The sequence below is a fragment of the Larus michahellis genome, chromosome Z (genome assembly GCF_964199755.1).
Source record: "Larus michahellis chromosome Z, bLarMic1.1, whole genome shotgun sequence".
NCBI classification, from domain to species: Eukaryota; Metazoa; Chordata; class Aves; order Charadriiformes; family Laridae; genus Larus; species Larus michahellis.
In genome coordinates this window covers 52815905-52837400 of record NC_133930.1, presented here as the reverse complement: position 1 = coordinate 52837400, position 21496 = coordinate 52815905, and the positions used below count along the sequence as shown (strand labels likewise).

At 40.0% G+C, this 21496-nt stretch overlaps 1 protein-coding gene across 8 annotated transcripts in view; it reads right to left on the bottom strand.

Annotated features, from left to right (window-relative positions):
• Positions 1–1572: 1572 nt before the first annotated feature.
• The window catches only part of LOC141735770 (E3 ubiquitin-protein ligase RNF38), a 117719-nt gene continuing 97795 nt past the window's right edge, over positions 1573–21496 (bottom strand). For 7 of the 8 annotated variants that reach the window (XM_074568904.1, XM_074568906.1, XM_074568912.1 and 4 more), the window contains 6 exons: positions 20240–20401; positions 17441–17547; positions 15808–15892; positions 14172–14293; positions 13170–13269; positions 1573–4528 (listed from right to left, as the gene is read on the bottom strand). In XM_074568904.1, the coding sequence (XP_074425005.1) occupies positions 4466–4528; positions 13170–13269; positions 14172–14293; positions 15808–15892; positions 17441–17547; positions 20240–20401 (639 nt within the window). In that variant the 3' untranslated portion in view covers positions 1573–4465. The remainder of the gene's footprint in view (positions 4529–13169; positions 13270–14171; positions 14294–15807; positions 15893–17440; positions 17548–20239; positions 20402–21496) is intronic. The other variant, XM_074568905.1, reaches the window with a different exon arrangement.

Genomic DNA, 21496 nt, shown 5'->3' with positions numbered 1-21496 from the left:
CCCAGAGGCACAGCCGGATGCGCAGTCTGGCGGCGCGAACGGCCCCTCCACCTCCACAGAAAGCATTAGCTGTTGAATTGCTGCTCTCTGTCTAGCTAGTGCAGTTCCTACGAAGGCTAGGAGCCTTCCACTGATCAAGGCATTTTGCTGAGGCATTTGAAGCTTGGTGTGTCTGTGTACAGTCTTCTCAGCCAAGTTGTTTCGCTTAAATAAGTAAGTCTTAATTAGAATAAATTACTTAGGGTTATAATACAGTGTGATTTATGCTGTTTGCTTAGTTTTACTTAAATGAGTAGCTAGATTTTCTGAAACCTTTAGGCCGCAATAGCATTAATTTTCTTAGTAATTTTCCTAGCAGCTGGTACGGTTCTGTGTTTAGTCTTTCAGTATAAGAAAAATGCCAATAACACGCTGATATTTTGGTAGTGTTTTTCATAAGTCCGGGACTTTTCAGTTCCCCGTGTTCTGTCAGAGAGTGCAGGTGTACAAGAAATGTAAACCAGAAGATAAGGAGGCTCCAACCGTCAGCACAGGCTGCAAATCAACACGATAAGAACAGTCAACAGCCTGCCTGCCCGCAGAAAAATAATCCAGAAAGGTGCTGGAAGACCCCAGGCCAAAAATCGTCATTGGAGTTAAGAGATGCGTGAACAGCGTGTGAGGGGCAGATGTACAGACTGCAAGGATGTAATTGCCAAGGGATTTCTTTGTTTGAGGTTCCTCCCTTTTTGAAGGCATCAAGTCTGGGCTGACCCTGCTGCTGTACCTTTCAATGAAATGACTTATTTTTTATAAAATCTGATGCCTGAGGCTCTGCTGCAGGAAACCTTGGGTTGAGCCTGAAGAAGGAAGGAGTGTGCCTAAGAGTAAGTGTGAGTGTGGGTGTGAGAGAGGAGTCGAAAGGGGCACTTGTCAGCTCACCAGGGTCACTCACTCCAAAGGGACCCTGGTCCCAGCAGTTAAATACGCAGGTGGCGTGTGTGTCGCTCCTTGAATGGTGTGTGAATGCTTGGGCAACGGCTTCTCCTCTAACTGTAACACCTCCTCTAACTGTAACGAAAGGAAACAGTGCAGCTCTTTCTAAGAGAAAGAACAGGACAAAATTGTGGAAGTGTACATCATACATTTATTACTGAACAACTCTCTCAACTCCAAAATTGGGCACAGGGATTAAAAATAAAAATTCATTGCACTACCTAGTAAAGCATTACTAGTAACTCTCATAAAAAATGTACAAATTTTGTTAAAAATTTATCAAGCCTTCAAATGATTTGGTTACAGATATTTATAATACATTTAAAACTACATGTTAAATGATACAATAGCATATGATTTAAAGGAAACACTTGACAAAGTATGATTCCAACAAAACACATAAGCTTTCATAATCATTAGCAAATCTGAAATACAAGTAGCAAAATGAGGTAAAAGGCCCAAAGATAACTCAGTCAAAATGTGTTTTCTACAACTAAAATTAAGAATGTTGGTCAATTTCATCCCAAGTATTCTACAATGTATAACAGTGTGAAATCACATTCAAGAGCTTGTACAAAATGGCATAGAACAAAAGGCTTTAATTTTTTTGTAATGGGACATAGGAATTATCTGTAGGCCTTGATATCCACTAAAATGTCAAATTAAATTGACAGTTTATGCAAAAAACACAGCAGTGACAATATGATAACGCGGACATATTACAGGTTGGTTTTGTGGGTTGTGTTTGGTTTTTTTTTTGTTTTTTTTTTTTTTTTGAGAAAAAGGAGACAGGTGATGGCAGAAAGGCAATGAACATTAAAAAATCTTGCTGAATTCAGGTGCTGCCAGGCACCATGGCAGGCTATGGAATTACACAGAAATGTGCATAACACATGGCAGTTAACAGCTGAACATGAATCCCCCTCCCCTGACAGCCACAACACAGAGGACTTGCTTGTAGCTTGTCTGAGCTGATTCAGAACATATGCATGTGTGCTGTTTATATGCACTAACGACAGGAAGCAAGTCCACATACATCTACAAGAGTCCCATGCAAACGAAAGAACCATTCCAGAAGAGATGAGCCATAAGAGTGCAACAATTAATTTCAGCATTTTACTAACTTTGACCCTCCATCTCCTAGATCTCCCACTGCCTCACAGAGTTTTTTACTGGGGAAAAAGGGACATTACGTATCAAGACTTCTCCAGTTCTAGAAAGAGGACACTTTCCCTTAGCTACAAAGTGTTTTGTTCATTCGTATGTAACTTAGAAAAAGTACCCTCTTTCCCTGCTTCAAACGAAATACTAAGCACAGTAGTGTTAACTATGTTTAAATCTGTACACAAATAATTCTTTCTTTTGCAGTTATATAAAAGAGCCTAAGTTTTTTAAGACATATGTGGTATATGATTTTTAAACAACATGATCTTATTTGTTAAAAAAAATAAATCTTATTACATGTAATTTAACCTGCTAGGTGTTATTCTGAAAAGCCTATTTAACTCCACTGGAAGAAAGAAGAAATTCTAATGTTTTGAAGTTGATGTAACAGCATTTTTATTTATTTAGTGTTCTTAAGTATGGATAGGCATGGAAAGACTCACTGTTTTTGAGAACTACCTGCATAACTAAACAGAGGGAAGAGCATTTCAAATAGGGCAAAATTGTGCTTTTATTTTACCTGCACCAAGAGCTGTGACTGGTCTGTAGATCTTCAGAGAGGAAAATCATCTAACACTGTTTGATATAATAACTGATACTAAAGCATAGCAGCATACAAAAGCATCAGAAATGACAAAGAATAAACTTAAAGCTGAGACTGGCAGCAAGTTGCAGCAATATTGCTAATTGTGCCACTTGTGCTGCTGCAACTAAAGTAATGAACTGAATTTAGGGTAATTTTGTGGCAAAAAGTGCATCCTTTGAATAACTATGGTATGCAGACCTAAATATTTTGCTAGAACATATCAAAAGTGTTAACAGTCTGAATGTTATACATGAAGATAAATTGTTTTTCAATAGCTCAAATAAACCATTATTCAGAGCACCTGAATGGAGGTTATCACCTCCTATTTCACAGCACTGTTCTGGAAGGTGTTACAATTTTCTGCTGTAGGGGAGTGCTCTGGAAACTTGACTCCAAAAACCAAGGGAGTTCTTTCTTTATACTGCACTTATCATGAAACAAGGAAGGGCAAGAAGCAGCATCAGGGCAATTGGACTCTGCAGTTAGTCATCAAAAACCATCTTCTCTTGTGATACAATGAAAACAATCAGAAATTCTACTTCTCTTGAGAAAATGCTAAAAATTTTATTTTATTCATGAAGTTGCAGGAATAAAATTGTAATCTTTTATGAGTTATTTTAGTTGTATATAAACTCCCTTGTAAATGACAAAGAGTGTATGTGATTAAAGCCAGTATTTATAAGCTAAAAGATTATGTCCTTAGCAAGCACAATGGCCAAAAATGAAGTGCTGTTGCACAAGACCCTCAGTCTCCTTTCTGCTTCCTTTCATGGAAGAAACATGTAAGTGGCAAATCCAGGTAGAAAAAATTAAAAGGAGAACAGAATAGCATTGGTATTCATATTAGCAATTGAAAATATTAATATTGCTAAATGATTTGTGCAATATAGCAACTTTACATTGATAAAATAACTTGTAAATCAGCCATTTAAAAATCCAGATTTTGTAACATATGCTAAAAACCCCAAGGTTACTCGTGTATGAACAATCAATGCACTCTTTAGTAGTAGACATTTAAAGCCTCCAATGAAGGGGAAGCATAACAGCTGTTTGAATAGTAGGTAGAAAGGTCTTTATACCTGTAAGTACATTGGGGAGGAAATACTAAATGTCTGTAATTGCTGCACCCATCGCATTCAGTGTGCAACTGCAAACACAAGGAAAGGAACCAGTGTACAGTACTAGTACTGTTTAAATAACACACAAGATTATACATTGCAGCATAATTATTACTACACACATACGTTCTCAGTACATGCTGGTATATAGGTCCTCAACCACACTTCACGCATCCTCTCACAAGCGAGCACACATTCGCACCATTCATTCCCGCTCACAGTATCTGAAGGCTCTATATAAGGTAGATTGCTATATTGTTTGGAGCTACCACTTTTTTTTTCTTTTTTGTTTTATATAAAAGCACATGCTAAAAGATCACATCCACAGTAATCTCGCAACACTCGGAATGATCACACAAAAACCAGGGAATGTTAGTGCACACACAAAATTAAGCTAAAAAAAATATCTTTGGAGTTCCAATCACACTGTTAGTATAACAATCCCATTACTGTGAAGACTAGTTATAAGCTTTATAATTGATTAAGTCACACAGTGCAAAGTAAGGTCCATTGACCCTTTTGTATAAAGGGTAGGCTGGAAGCCACATGGGTAAGTTCAATAGAGAGTTCATATATACATGTGACCAGAAACACCCAAACCAGATTTGTGCTCTTAGATTGGTCATTCTGAATCACGATGCACTTCCGAAGCATCAGCTCTACAAATTGGGCAGGTACGATTTGCCTGTAAAACCAGAAACAAGAGAGGGTTTACTGTACTGACAAATACGTTGTTAAGGTAATGTGTATACGACACTGACATCTGTGAGTACTGAAAAGCAATTCAAGAGTACTCAAAACCAGAGAAGACAAAGTGTGCTTATGCCTTTTTTTTAGGTTTTTTTTTGTTACGTTACAGTGGTGTGATAAGTTCACCAATTCAAAATCATGTTTACAAAAAAACATTGTGCCTTTTATCTTTAAAAATAAAGCAAAACGACAAACTAGGCTTTATCTAAGTGATGGTGGTTTTATTAATGCAGATACATAGTTATAGTCTATTGCAATCAGATGGATGCAAGTAAGAAGCTCTACTGTGTGCACCCACCAAAACAAGACTAGCAACCTTGATCTGCAAATAAACCTCCTATATGAGGGTGTCATGTTGTCACAAGCTCTACTGATCAGGGATCACATCTCTTCATACTCTGTTTATTCAGTCATTCTCACAGAAATCCATCACACTGACTTGGTCAAAGCTGAAAGCAGAACAGGGGAAAAGGGAAGGGGTTTTAGAAGACAGAAAGGAGGAAAGAGAGAGAGAGAAAGACAGAGAAAGAGAGAGAGAGAGAAAGAAAGAGGCTGGGGTGGAAGAGAGAGAGAGACAGAGAGAGGAGAGAAAAGAGGACCTGATGAAACAGGTATTCCAATTAGACACACAAGCATGTCTAAATTTAGCCCTTCAGTAAAGCACTCACTGAAAATATGTCCTGTGAGTCTTTTACTTTTAGAGGTTCCTTAAAAAGATAAGAAACATGAGAAGTAACATTCCTTAAGCTACTGGGAAAGTACTTATGCCTTCTCATCCCCCTTTTCAAATAAAGGCTAATTACATTTCAGCAAATGATGAGAAAAACCTCAAATCAAACATATAACATCTATGATAAAACATTTCATTTGAAAAGGGCAGAGTGAAGCAAACTCTTCCCTGCCTCAAATTCTGTATTTCATAGCTCCCAAAATTGCAGGACAAACCACTGTCAACTCCAAGATTTTCTAAGGTAGCCAAATTTTTCAATGAAAATACAAGGAAGAATCGTAAGATCATAAAATGGTTTGGGTTAAAAGGGACCTTTAAGATCATCTAGTTCCAACCCCCCTGCCATGGGCAGGGACACCTCCCACTAGACCAGGTTGCTCAAAATCCCATCCAACCTGGACTTGAACATTTCCAGGGATGGGGCATCCACAGCTTCCCTGGGCAACCTGTTCCAGTGTCTCACCACCCTCACAGTAAAGAATTTCTTCCCAATATCTAATCTAAAACTACCCCCTTTCAGTTTAAAACTGCTACCCATCATCCTATTGGTACACTCCCTCATGAAGAGTCCTTCCCCATCTTTCCTGTGGGCCTCCTTTAAGTACTGGAAGGCTGCTATAAGGCCTCCCTGGAGCCTTCTCTTCTCCAGGCTGAACAACCCCAACTCTCTCAGCCTGTCCTCATAGCAGAGGTGCTCCAGCCCTCTGATCATCTTTGTGGCCCTCCTCTGCACTCACTCCAACAGGTCCATGTCCTTCTTAAGTTGGGGGCCCCAGAGCTGGACACAGTATTCCAGGTGGGGTCTCACAAGAGTAGAGTAGAGGGGCAGAGTCACCTCCCTCAACCTGCTAGGCACTCTTCCTTTGATGTAGCCCAGCATGCAGTTGGCTTCAGGTTGTGAGCGCACATTGCTGGCTCATGTTGAGCTTCTCATCCACCAACAATCTCAAGTCCTTCTTCCTCAGGGCTGCTCTCTAGCCATTCTCTGCCCATTCTGTATTTGTGCCTGGGATTGCCCTGGCCCAGGTGCAAGACCTTGTACTTGGCCTTGTTGAACTTCATGAGGTTTGCACAGGCCCACCTCTCAAGCCTGTCCAGGTCCTTCTGGATGGCATCCCTTCCCTCCAGCATGTTATCACACCACACAGCTTGGTGTCTTCAGCAAACTTGCTGAGGGTCCACTCAATCCCACTGTCCATGTCCCCAACAAAGATGTTAAACAGCACCAGTCCCAGTACCGACCCCTGAGGAACACCACTTGTCACTGGGCTCGACTTGGATATTAAGCTGTTGACTGTAACTCTTTCAGTGTGACTGTCCAGCCAATTCCTTATCCACTGAATGATCCATCCATCGAATCCACGTCTCTCCAATTTAGAGACAAGGATGCCATGCGGGACAGTGTCAAATGCTCTGCACGAGTCCAGGTAGATGATGTCAGTTGCTCTAACACCATCGTGGCTTTCTAAGCCACCAAATTTGTCAGGCACGACCTGCCCTTAGTGAAGCTGTGTTGGCTGTCACCAATCACCTCCTTATTTTCCGTGTGCCTTAGCAGAGTTTCCAGGAGGATCTGCTCCATGATTTTGCCAGGCACAGGGGTGAGACTGACTGGCCTGCAGATCCCCAAGTCTTCCTTTTTTTCCTTTTTGAAAATGGGGGTTATATTTCCCCTTTTCCAATCAGCGGGAACTTCACCGGACTGCCATGACTTCTCAAATATGATGGATAGTGGCTTGGCAAGAACATCCAGCAGTTCCCTCAGGATCCATGGACGCATCTCATCAGGTCGCATGGACTTGTGTACCTTCAGGTTCCTTAGATGGTCTGAAATCTGATCTTCTGCTACAGTGGGGGTTCCTCATTCTCCCGGTCCTTGGCCTTTGCCTACTTCAACTTGGGCAGCATGGGTAGAGCACTTGCTGGTGAAGATTGAGGCAAAAAACATCACTGAGTGCCTCAGCTTTGTCCATGTCCCAGGTGACCAGGTCTCACATTTCCCTCCTGAGTGGGTCCACATTTTCCCTTTTATCTTCCTTTTATCACTGATGTACCTGTAGAAGCTATTCTTGTTGTCTCTGATGTCCCTGGCCAGATGTTAACTCTATCTGGGTTTTAGCTTTCCTAACCTAATCCCTGGCTGCTCAGACAATTTCCCTCTAATTCCTCCCAGGCTACCTGTCCTTGCTTCCACCCGCTCTAGGCTTCCTTTTTCAGTTTGAGATTGTCCAGGAGCTCCTTGTTCATGCATGCAGGCCTCCTGGCATTTTTGCCTGACTTCCTCTTTGTCAGTATGCATTGCTCCTGAGCTTGGAGAAGGTGGTCCTTGAATACTAACCAGCTCTCTTGGACCCCCCTTCCCTCCAGGGCTTTATCCCATGGTACTCTACCAAGCAGATCCCTGAATTGGCCAAAGTCTGCTCTCCTGAAGCCCAGGGTGGTGAGCTTGCTGTGTGCCCTCCTCACTGCCCTAAGGATCGTGAACTCCACCATCTCATGGTCACTGCAGCCAAAGATGCCCTTGAGCGTCATATTACCCATCAGCCTCTCCTTGTTGGTGAGAACAAGGTCCAGCATGGCATCTCTCCTCATAGGCTGCTCCATCACTTGGAGAAGGAAGTTATCATCAATGCATTCCAGGAACCTCCTGGATTGCTTATGCCCTGCTGTGTTGTCCCTCTAACAGATATCGGTGTGGCTGAAGTCTGCCATAAGGACCAGGGCTTGTGAAGGAGGTCCATCTGTCTATAGAGGGCCTTGTCATTGCGGTCTTCCTGGTCAGGTGGCCTATAGGAGATGCCCGCTGTAACATCATCTGTCCTTATCCTCCCTTTGATCCTGACCCATAAGCTCTCAGTCAGCTCCTCATCCAACACCAAGCAAAGCACCACACACTCCAGCTGGTCACTGACACAGGGGGTGACACCCCCTCCTCATCTCCCCTGCCTGTCCTTCCTAAACAGCCTGTATCCTTCCATTCCAACACTCCAGTCATAGGAACCACCCCACCATGTCTCTGGGATGCCAATAAGATCACAGCCCTGCAGATGCCTCTAAATCTGCCTGTTTATTCCCCACGCTATGTGTGTTCGTGTAAGTAAGTTGGGCCCCCAGTAAAGCTGACTTACTGACTGGAATTCCTTTTTGCTGCACTCCAGGTGCTCTCCTGCTGACCTGTGATTCTTGTCGAGGCTCCAGGCATCTATTGCTGGCACTGGCATCGTACTGGGGACTGGGATGGATTGATGTTCCCCTCCGCCAGCAACTTTAGTTTAAAGCCCTCTTCACCAGCTTGGCAAGCCTTAGGCCGAAGATGCTCTTCTTCTCTCAGAGGTGGATCCCATCAGCCCCCAGTAGACATTGTTTCTCGAAGCAAGTCCCATGGTCTAAGTAGCCAAACTCCTGGCTGTGGCACCAGTCCTGTAGCCATTTGTTGATTTGCCAGATCTGACTGGCCCTGTCAAAGCTTCTCCCTTTGACTGGGAGTATTGATGAAAAATCTACCTGTGCTGCAGAGTCCTTAACCACTGCTCCCAGGGCTCCATAATCTTTCCTGATACTCCTCAGACTGTTCCTGGTCGTATCACTGGTGCCCACATGAAACAATAGCAGCAGATAACAGTCAGTGGACTGTACGAGGCTCGTTATCTCTTGGTGATATCCTAGATAAGAGTCCCTCATAAGCAGCACACTCTAGAGAGTGCATCAGGTCAGCAAATGGGTGCCTCTGTTCCCCTCAGAAGAGAGTCGCCTACTACTATCGCTGGTCACCTTTTCTTAGTTGCTCTGGTTGTTACACAGAGAGCAGTTCAGACTGCCTTACTCAGCTCCAGCATCTCTCCTATGTGACTAGTTTTTCCTCTTCAGTCTGCAGAGCAGTGAAGCGGTTCTGCAAGGGCATCTCAGGCTTTGGGTCTCTTCTTACTGCTGGTCCTTGTCATTGCAAGCTTCCATTCTTCTGCACTATTGGCACCCCTCCCTTTTCTGTGTGCTGGTAGGGGAATTTTTGGTTGTTTGGCCATGGGTTGCGGGTCCACTGCAGACTGTGCTTGGAATCAGCTATTTAACTCCCTGGCCTCCCCGATGCAATGCCTCCTCACTATCTCCTGTAGCTCAGGTGGCTGAGCTGCAGCAGGTCCTCTACCTGGGCACACCTTTTGCAAGCAGGTCTGCCACCTATCCCTGCCCCAGGAGAAGAGGTCGAGGCACGTCCTGCAGTCTGATGTCTGCACTGCAGCCGCTCTCTTCAGCAGCTTCCTCTGGGTGGAGGCATCGGCCACTGCTGGGGTAGATGGTGCAGACCTCCCAGCCAGAGCTGCAGTGTTTGCCCTCTGACAAGTGCCCACCATTCTGCCTTGAGAGGCAGGTAGCATGAGTGCCCTGGACCTGTGCAGACAGTCACAAGACAGTGCCCGGCTGCTGTGTTAGGTGTACTTCAAGTCTCCCATTCGGCCAGCAGAATGCCCCTCATTCAAAGAGGTGCCCTTCCTGTGTGAGCTGCATCAAAAAATGGGGCTCTGAAGGCCAGCGTTGAGAAATCATGGCCACAAATTTCAAATCCAAATGATAAATGCCAATGAAAGTAATATTTTATTACTGAAAAACACTATTTAGTAATGCAAGTTAAAACAGGGTAGATTTTTCCTGTCAATTACTCATTTTATTATTTTTTATAGTTTATATCATAGTTATTATTGTAGTTTTTGTAAAGCACAGACTGGATATTAAGGAATAACCAAATCCTGTGAAATAGGAATTAACAATACTGTGAAAAGCAAAAGGATAACATCCCTCCTGTTAATTTGGTTTTCTGCACAGTATTACATCTTCTCTCACAATTCTTTAACCTTGCTTAACCAGGGAAGTATAAATTAAAGTGGGAAAGCTAATGCACTGTAGAACAACATTTCCTCTCACTTGCTCACACTACCTAAAAAGGTAGTACTGCACATCGCACTATACCAGGCAGGGCAGATCAAACCTTTCAAGCATAGACAAGCCACAGAGCTTTCTCAGATAATTTTTTTTTTTCTCCATCATCAACAACAGGCAGTAGAATAAGGATTTTTTAATTTTTTTTAATATAGTTGGATTGGATCACCAGCCTCTTATTTAAATCCTTCACTAACAACACGGTGAAACTTAAAAGAATCAACTTGACTCCACAGTTCTAGAACTAGTTCTAGAAATATTCCTAGATAGCAACTTCTTTCTTCAAAGAGGCAAGATTAAAATCAGTAAAACATAGGGACAAACTGCTAACATTTTAATTTTTTACCTTGTGGAAAAAAACTTACAAGTACTGAAAGCTACGATTTTTACCTTCCTTTGCAGAATTTATCAACATGATGTTGCCTGAATTAAGGGGATGTGGACATTATTATACTATCAACATACACACAAAAAAAATAGTTGTCAAATACATAAAGGAATGGACAGAAGGCAAAACTATAGCACAAAATATCTCCCCGTTATCCTCACTTCCAGATGTTTGGTGCTTAACTGTAACCAAGTTTAGATAGAGGCTGTAACTAAAATAGGCTGGTGTTACAGGTAATTTGTTACAGTTTGCAAACAAAATAATCTTTATATCCATATAATGCCTTTGTACCAGTGTAACTAAACCCATATGGTTGCAATCCTACGCTATGATGCTTTAACCTTGTCTAGCTTATTTTGCATCTAGCTCTGGAATTACCGATGTTGATAAAAGCAGTTTTAGCTGGGTATAACTGCACCCCCCTTTAGGTTTAGATTGCGTATCTTTCACCTTATTCCCCCAGCTAGCTGACACTCTTACAGTCATAGAGTTTTTCTATTATAAGACAACCTTTAGAAAATACCACACTTGCAGATCTGTTCAAAAATACAAAGCTTCTAGGCTGGGACAAGAACATCAGAAAAAAAGCTGTTTTACCATTACTACAGTACATCTGATTCTGAAAACAAAGACTGAACTAAATCTCTTTTTTTCCCCACTTTGCTGTTCTGAATTTGATTGTAAGTTCATTACCAGTTGAAAGTACTAAATCTAACTGTAGAACTGCCACACTGAGTCCCAAATAAGCTTAATTCAACATACTTGTCTGACTCTTGAAATCAACGTCAGGTAAGAAAGAGCAGAAGAACAGGACAAGCATGCATGATACTTCCCTGACATGTTCTTCTAACTTCCAGCAATCTGCAGATCAGGGGCTCTATGAATCAGAGGTATATTTTTTTGCATTAATAGCCTGGAAAGAGCTATCTTTTTTAAAATCTATATAATCAATTTAGCCTACATATACCTATAGCAACTGCTATCTCACAGGTTGTGTCAAATGATCTTAGTTCTTTTTTCATAAAACAGAGTGAATACTATCTCTGGATACTCTGTCCACACCACAAATGATTTATAAAGTTTCATGCAATCAAAAAACTTGACAAATCTAACGTGAACACTCCTTGAAAGGAGTAGGGGAACACTGGAGAATACCACATGAATAGATATAATCTACTCTTAATTTGCAGTTACTGAGTAAAACACCATACATCTAGCATAGATATATTGATAATATTATGGGGGTGTGTGCATGTGTTTTCTTAATCTGACAATAAAATAGGTGTTTACATTCCTTTTGCTGATTTTCAAGTATGTACATGGAGGCAGATACTGAAGGACAAAAGTTTTACTGAAAGTTATGAGCACTGTTGTGGAAACATTTACATTGGCCTTAGATTTTGTAGAAGCCTAAGACTGCTGTGGGTACTGTAGCTGAAGAGCAATTTCATATCCCAGTTTCTAAAATATTTCTCATTATTCTTGATATCTTGTCAGCCAAAAGAATGCTGTCAATAATAACTTGATTTTTTCATTCTCTGCGCTGAATATTTTAGTGTGTGCCTAAAATATTCATTTCTTGCTTTTATGAAGCCATAAAGGCAAGGGGGTTTAGTTTCCTTTTGGAAAACAACACGCACTGTCTGTAATTCTCTAGGGACTGTATCCTGTATTAACATAGGACCATTGCAGTTTCAAATGTTCTACACGACAGATGACACACAGACTTACACTAAAGCTGAACAGAATAAAAGACTGAAAAAAGATGAGGCGAGATGGGGATCAATACTTCAGTTGATCTGGCTAATGCACCTTGTAGAGATGGCTGTCTACCATCATCTACTTATTTGTATTTCTTGTTCTTCACATCTTCTGTACTGCTGCTATTTTCACTGTCCTCTTACTGGTCTGCCCTGATTCTAGATCCCTTCTTTTCTGCTCCAGTTCTCTTGGAAGGGTATATAATAATTTTTTAAAATTATAATTTCTATTTGCATATATTACATTTCTATGTATATGTATATATGCATACAGATATATGTACATACATAACACATTTTACTTGCCCCAGACCCTAACGTTAATACCAAAGTGGAGGAGGAATGTATTAGTACTCATTCTTGCTATGCAAGATACATAAAACAGTTAAAGCCACCATCATCACAGAAACTCTAATTCATACTTCCTATATTATTATTTTTTTGAAGTTTTCTTTAATTTCAGGTATTACTCCAATTCACAGTCATTGTTTTGTGCAAATGGAAAACACAGTACCGTCTGTTAGTGAAAATAGTTCTCTTCATATTCATTTTTCCTTGTGACAAAGATTATAAAGAAACATCCTTCAGCAATTGTTACAAAAACATCGTAAGTAGGCAGTGCTTGCACTCTGTTGGCATTTATAGCCTAAGTATTAAAAATGTGAAACAAGATGAAGTGGAACAGCAAAATACCCCCAGCCCACCCCCCAAAACTACATAATGAATTCCCTATAAGTTAGGGATGAATATATGGTTTTTTTTTTACCTTCAGCCATTTATCAACACACTTAGCATGGAACTCATGGTTACAGGGTAAGACTCTAAGTAGCTGCCTTGACTCAAAATCACACATGCACACCACACACCTAAAAAAGACAACAAAGTTCAAATGTATCTGCTATGTTAAAACAACAAATCCATATTCCATACAAAACTTTACAGGTATGACTGCCAACATGGTAGCTCTTGTACTCCTTGGGTAGCTAAAATTATCTATATTTGTCGTTGAATATGTACAGTGTGACGACCTAAACCAATAACTGCTTTTTTGTTTTGTTTATTTTTCTGCACTTTCAAATCACAAAGCAAGTGCTCTTGCTCACAGGAGTTCACAGACCAAACCAATAGAACAGGTGTTTAATCAAAATTCAAAATGGTGGAGATAATGATCTATAAGTTCACTCCCTAGTGATACCAGGAAGTCACAATGAGGGGCACTAAAACTGGAATATCAGAGAAAAATCCTTACACTGAAGTTCAAACATTAGACAGCATTTGGTACTAATTCACTTTAACTACCTTCATACCTATACTGCCCTTTCCACTCGGTTATGCAGATCTTTCAAACACAGTAAGTTAATGGGTTTTAAAAATAAGATGCACTCTGAAACCACTGACCAAGCTCTATCAGGAGCACTTGAAACTTCAGCACTTGAAGCTATTTTAACAAAGGCTACGTTCCAAGCTGACAATGTCACTTTAATATCTTGTATGGTGAACAGAACCTAGAATACTTTTTCATTTTAATTTTTTAAATGCTGAGGAACTGAATTGAAATATAGCTAAATGAGTGAGACTGGATAAAATTTTTAAAGTAAGGATAAATAGTATTTGATCCAGAAAGCAGTCCAAGAAAAAAAATTAAATAAAACTCTTTACTGACATCACTGCTTTTAAAGCCCTTCTGGCCTAGCTAAGGCCGCAAGTTAAGGAAATGAAGATACAGCCACCTAAATTACAGACCTTTGAAAGAGACCAATGCACTTACAATGTCTGTTCTGACTGGTGGTTGTTTGGATTGAATCTGTAGGATGGAAGCTGTTCAATGTCCGCCTTTGTCAGTCCTCGTGGCTTGGCTTCTCCCAGACGTTCTGCCAAATTCAGCAGTGCCTGCAAAACATGGTAACTAGACATTTAAAAAGTCACTGCTCAAACAGACTCTGGTTCCACTAGAAGTGGCGCTGCCATTACACCTTACTACCCCAGCTGGTAGCAGAGAGCACCCTTCTATTAAGAAATGTTTAGAACTTTAGTTCTCCCCTACAATAGAAGCCCCATGGAAAGTCGTTTCAGAATTCAACCATCTTTCTGGTTATGTAAGATGTTCGCTTTGGGATTTCAAAATCTCCAGGACCCAGCTTCCAATTAGTCCTGTGGCTGCATGTGCAGTTTGGTAAGTATTTTGCTTCTGACAGATCCCCTCACCCTGATATGAAATTAATAGTGCTGGTAACCAGAAAAAATAGTCAACAAATTTGCTTCCTAAGAATACATGAGTCTCGTCTTGCAAGAGAAACCAAGAATTTAATGGGACAGGTTCTGATTCCCACTCCACATCTTCGTGTAGCTGAACTGAAATATGGAGATTTTATCCTGAATCTGGAAAACAAATACATATCACCAAACTTTAAGCACTTTTTTTTTTTGCTCAATTTTATGTTCATTTTCTATAAGCCAAGCATTGCAACTAAAAGCCTCTTGTGTAAATAATTTGCACTCATCATGTACGTAACTTGCATTCCTTCACAAGGAATGCTAGGAAAAATATCACTATAAATGTGATGGAAAACCGGGGCATAGAAAAGTTAAAAGATTTGGTGAAAGCTGTGAATTGTACTGATCACAAAGAGGTTTCTAATACTATCAAACCTAGGGCCCAAATTCTTAGAAGTAAGAAGATGCTTTCCTGAACTAGCACAGAAGTTATTACAGAAGTGCTCATTGTGAAACTGAAAATGTGCAACTACACAGAGCTCTTCAGGGGTCCACAGGCAAAGAGATGCAAAAGTAAGCATTGATGACAACTGAAGAGGAATCAAATGGAATACAATAGTCTCAGAACCAGCAAAGACACAACGGGTGGGACTGCCCAAAAATTATCTAGGACATTAAAGAGGGTTCTACATCTATAGATGTGAACTACTGTACCCTCCTGAAGCCAAGAAGAAAAGGCAGTAAGGCAGTTTTATAAACATTATGTTTAGATTAATTAATCCTATGACATTACTACTATTCTGTATTAACACTATTCTGCAAAGTTATGCACATAAAACCAGTAACTAATAACTTTTGAAAATGCTTCACTTCTGTTTGATATTTAAAATGAATTAAAATTGAAAAGGAGAACAGTAGCATGTAGAACAGAAAAGCTGAAAAATTTAATCACTACTAGACCGGAAGGGTGGATTCTGGGAAAGAGAGCAACAGACAAAAAGTAAAGCTAAGCACTTCTAATATTAAGTATTGCAAAAAAATCTGAAAGGATGGTTCCTAGATTCTGTGTTCACAGTCATAACATTTATTTGAAAGGCAAAAGTAGGATTAAAAGTAAAATATAATAATATTTTATGTATTGCTTGAGCTAACGTCTCTTCTTTAAAGGTAGTTGTAGTTCGCACACCAACCTCATAGTTTTCTACCTCGCCATCTTCCACATCCAACTCAAAGCTGAAAGCTGGTCCAACTGCAGGTGGCACTGGGAGCATTGATCTACCATGAGAGCAAACAATGATAAGGTTCAGCATCTTGCTGAAGGAAAGCACAGAAACATCTGGCAGAGGTAAAGTTACCTTATTGATCCCTCTCAAATCAACAAGTTCTCAGAACCGGTAAAAATCCTAAGTTTGAAGTCAAGAGTAGACTTTTGAAGTGAAAGAGTCAAAGGAGAAAGCTAGTTCTGCCACTTACTGTTACTGGGAGTGCTGCCTTTTTAATAGCATGCATGTCTCGACTGATATTTCCAACCAGGCTCAGCATTATTACAAAAACTAATCTCTTGATCATCACAGATTATGGAGAGCTAAAACTGACAATGAATTGACATTCTGGTTTTAAATATGTTTTATTTCTTTAAGTGGATAAAATATCAACAAAGAAAATGTGAACCCTAAGTTCATTTCACTCTCCTATACAAAAACCTTGAAACTTGTGTAAGCCTAAAACACACAATGAAGATAAACAGGATATGCTAGTGGACCAACTTCCATACTGAAGGCAAGCACAAACTCACTTCATCACATACTATGAAGTTGGTTGAAGCACAATCTCTTCAGATAGACAGGCAAGAGAGAGATGTTTTTCTGTTTTTATATTCAACAAGTGGTTTTACTCCCCAAGATAGTACTATGGGTGAAAACTTAATGCGCAGGCATAGAAATACAAATTCGCAGCACTAAAATATACTAAAATCCCACTGAAGTCATCAGGAACTACTGTGCCACATCCTGTCCTCAATGGACAAGCAAGAAACTATGACATTATTCTCAGATTGTAAGATGCAAAGCTGAACAACTTCACTGGATTTGATTTCTGGTGCCATTTTCATGCCATGTCTGAAACTATATACAGAGAAACTACAGATCTGGTGCTGTTGGATTATTTCCTTGTCAATGTCACCTTTGCACCAGAAAATAATCTCTGTTTTCCAAACACTTCATACTTATTTCCAAAACAGTACATAGAGGAGTAATAAATCTCATGTCGTATCCCAAACTCCTCCACAGAGAGTCTACCATAACACAGTACAGATAACTCCTAAATGTTAATTGTCCCACTTCTTTTCCAGAAACAGCTAATCAGAGGCAGAACAGAAATTCAACAGCTGTAACAGATTAGCAGTTCAGCCAACAAAGAATAGACGTCACAGAAAGCTCCCACCCTTGTGTTTTATAATTAAGAACCAAATGAATTTATTCCATAAGCGAAGACTCCAGTGTAACCATGCCTCTGTATGTTACACTCTGTATGCTGAAGATTTTATGAAAGAGTTCAGAAACAAGATGCTACTGTGCCTCACAAAACCCTACGAAACTACATTGGACAAAATTGTTCACTTAATATTCTTCCTTGCTCAAGGAAGTATGTTATTCAAAATAGGCTGAAAATTTTACACAGAAACAGAAGTTTTCCTCCTCTCTGGGGGAGCTGAATTATGCCTGTTCTCCAGTAGAGTCAAACCATAAAAAGTGCCATGACTCTTGTTGCAAGTCACATGACTTCTTAATAGCCTACATGGAAGCAAATGTACTTTGAACTTACAGCACATAAGGTAATAGGCTGGGGTGGTAAGGGTGTGGTGGTATTGGCTGCTGTGACCGGTATCTGCTGCGGCCTGTGAGTCTTCGAGGCATAAAAGGCGGGTAAGGCTGCAAGAAAGAACAAAATAAGCTTCAACTGAAACTTGCGGAACTGGAACTTGTGTCCAGTTCTGGGGCCCCCAGCACAAGACAGACATGGACATACTGAAGAGAGTCCAATGAAGGCCTGCTAAGATGGGACTGGAGCATCTCACATATGAGGAAAGGCTGAGAGAGCTGTGACTGTTCAGCCTGGAGAAGAGAAGGCTCGGGGGGATCTTATCAATGTATATAAATACCTGAAGGGAGGGTGCAAAGAAGACGGAGCCAGGCTCTTTTCAGTGGTGCCCAGTGACAGGACCAGAGGCAATGGGCACAAACTGAAACATAGGAGGCTCCGTCTGAACATCAGGAAACACTTCTTTGCCATGAGGGTGACTGAGCACTGGCAAAAGTTGCCCAGAGAGGTGGTGGAGTCTTGCTCCTTGGAGACATTCAAAAGCTGACTGGACACGGTTCTGGCCAACCAGCTTTAGGTGGCCCTGCTTGAGCAGGGGGGTTGGACCAGATGACCTCCCTTCCAACCTTATTCAGTCTGTGATTCAACATTTTGCCTTCTTTATCGTGAAATAAAATGAAATCTCAAGATTCAAATGCACTTTCACTAAAGCATTATTAAAAAAATCCATCCTCTACTCAAATCCAAAAGAACCGCAGCCTCAGTTTGAACTGATTACCAGTGACAACACACAATCATACCATTCCATGTGAAAAAAATGGTAAAACACAACAGAAGTCCTTGAAAGCTTTGGGTGCTTTGTCTACATGCAGGCTGGTTTGGGAAACAGGATGTGAACTGCTGAGTCTCTTGTAAATATAAAAGTTTTCATTATAATTGTTCAAAATTCCTTGCATTACCTACTACAATGGGGACATATATGGTAAAAAATTTCCACTTAAAGGCAAACTATATTTTTCCAGAAATATTCAAAGTACTAGATCTTTTTTAGCAATTTTTAAGCCTGAATTTCAGGTACCACTACTGAATTCATATTCAGACTTCTTTTTTCTTAAACAAAGAACACTCAAAGTCTTTACTAATGTGTTTTTCTTCCTTCGTGTTTGAAATTTAAGACAATGCAAAAGCCCAACACCACCAATGACTAACCTAAAACCCCCTAACTTTACAATGGAACGTTATTAATAAGTAGCAATGGTCATATGTAAAATTTACATATGAATGCAAACACAATGCAAAAGAGCCAGGGTCTTTTTCTTGAAAGTAAGATCTCAAACTAGACATAGCAAATATTAATTTTACTGCTCTGTGAATTCTGTAATCCAAAAATATAATTAGAAACAGTTGTGTTCACTGAATGAAAGAGAATCAGAAATGCAGCCATTCCATCATAATTTGAATATAAATAAAAATTTATGAAGATTTAGGATTGCTTTGTAGAAGACCATATGATTACTTATAATATACCTATCTTCTACTCCTCAGCGATATACAACCCTGAACTGAAGCATCAGACAGCACAAATGCTAGATAATCTGCAAGAAATTATATTTTGTTCCTTATCTTCTTTAAAGACTGAACTTGGAAATCAAGAAAGCCTCACTCAAACAAAATGTTTGTGATTAGACTATAATTCATCTAACAAGCAGTTTATGGAAGTTTTTAAGCGTCTTTGTCTTGAGTGAGTCCTTGTGACTGGAAACTTCATTGAAAATCTGTATACCTTTAGTTTAACAATGGGCTAAATTTTATTTTTTTTTTAAATAGTGGAGACATTTAACCTTTATAAAAACTTTAGCAAGCATTTAACTGGGTTGTGTGATTTCAAGGAAACTAATGAAAGAGAAGTTATCTGTACATTCTGTAGTCACAGGGCCTAAAATCTCATTCTTGTTTAAAATTTTAAATAACGGTATGCCTCTAAAACCATCTGTCGATGCACAAGTCAAGCATTTAAAAAATTCAGACCCTATGCTTGACTTCCAGTTATTTCTTCAAGGATTACACAGGCAAGAGGTGTTTGTTTTTTTTTAAAAAAAAAACACAACGACCACCCCCACAAAACAACAACATCAAAATCTCATAACTAATATAACTGCAGATTGAAGCACACCATATAAGTCCTAAAGGTAGCACAGATACTGGGCACACCATACACACACAGACAAAATTCAGCACAGACTTTGTCATGCAGCAGGTTTAATTTTTTTTTGTGCTGCTGCAGTTGAACTGCTGGCAGATCCCCAGAAAGCTGGCTTAAAGCAAGCTTGGCTGTCTGTATAACATGGTGCAGTCTAAATGATGGAAGCACTATATACAACTGCTTGCCTGCAAACTGCAAACACTCTGGAGAAGAACTAATTTTAAAGCTTTCTAGCTTTCCTGACTTGTGGAAACTCAACGTATGCTGAAGAATTAGCTAGAAGTGACAGTAGCTTTTCTAAACTGTACTGATTAATTTCTGGAGTAGAAGTCCTGGACTGTGTGGCAACATGGCATGTTTTCTAAGTAACTGCTACGACACTCTGCAGATAATGTTATCAGGAATTATTTGTTGGTGTCATTAAGGTACTGTTAAGTTGATTAAAACAAGCTTAAGGAAAATACTGTGGTATGCAGCTATAGACAATAGTGGAATACAACTGCAAGCAGTGTCACTGTTCAACAGAATGTACTACAGAATAAAGATCAAGAAAGTTAATGCAGCATAAAGGAGAATGTAGCACAGAAAACAATACTTACTACACCAAATGACACCTCCTGGTGTAAAGGATCGTGGGTTAAGAATTGGAGAGGAGCTGAGGGAGGCAGTGTTGGTGGATGGGCTGAGGGAGAGTATGTAAAACCTCCTACAGGAAGATGTTCTCCAAGCAGTTCTACTTCATTTTCTATCCTTTGAAGTGGCTTTAAAAAAAAAAAAAAAAAAAAAAAGAGAGAGAGAGAGATAGGCTTTTTTGCAGTAATAAAGATGCCATTTTTCCCCAATAAAAAACTGCAATCCCAGCTGTATATTCTGAGCTGATGTGGTCAATTTTATAGGGTAAAAAAAAAATAATTACAGGTATAATTGTACTCAGTTTCACACAGTAACTCTGTAAACAATTCCTGAGCCATTAACACTACCAAAAAGCAAAGACAACACTACGCATTTGATATAAATTCACCTTTTCCAGCTAGCCATGCTTATAGACAGGAATTTATGCGATCTAGCAAATATAGGAGTGGCTGTAATTTCCTGTGTCTTGCATTTTTCAGGACAAATATTTGCTCTCCTTCTTGCCAGGCTGCTCTCACTGTACAACTATGCGAGAGAAAAAAATAAACAACCATAGACAAGAACTGAAATTGTGCCAGAATATCTGAAAAGTGGAGAGGAAACATGGCGATTCCAGCAGATTAAACTGATAATGATATTCAGCGATCAAGCAGATGCTTTCCTAGGAGGGTCATGCAAGCAGTCCTACCAAGAACACGCAGTCCAGAGGTTTCAGAAGCATGAGATTCCAGTTCAGTATTGTAATCTAGTCAACTGTAGTACGTCAGTCAGGCCCAAAAGTGCTCAAGAAATAACCAGGAATTGCCATTGTTTGATTAACGCACTTTTCTGTTCCTGACACAGAATTCCACCATTTCTAGACATTCAGCTAAGAACAAAAGGAATATTCTGTTTCCCTGTTACGCAGAGACCAATTTAAACACAAGGTATTGTCAAATCACTAACGTATAACCTTCTTGCCAGAGCTGAAAGTCAACAGGCAAGCCTAATCAATAACTTAAGTAAGCAACTCAAGCTAAAATCCAAGCCCATACATTTTCTAAAGGAAAGTCCCATAAAGATTACCACTGAAAACCATATTTTCCCAGCTGTTCTCCTACCATCATAATAAAGTGATTGCAACCCTGTCCACACCTGAGACATGGCACGGAGAAGGCTCAGCAGTGTTTGTAAGTATTAAGGAAGCTGCTCTCTATTTCTACATTAGTGAAATACTGGCATCT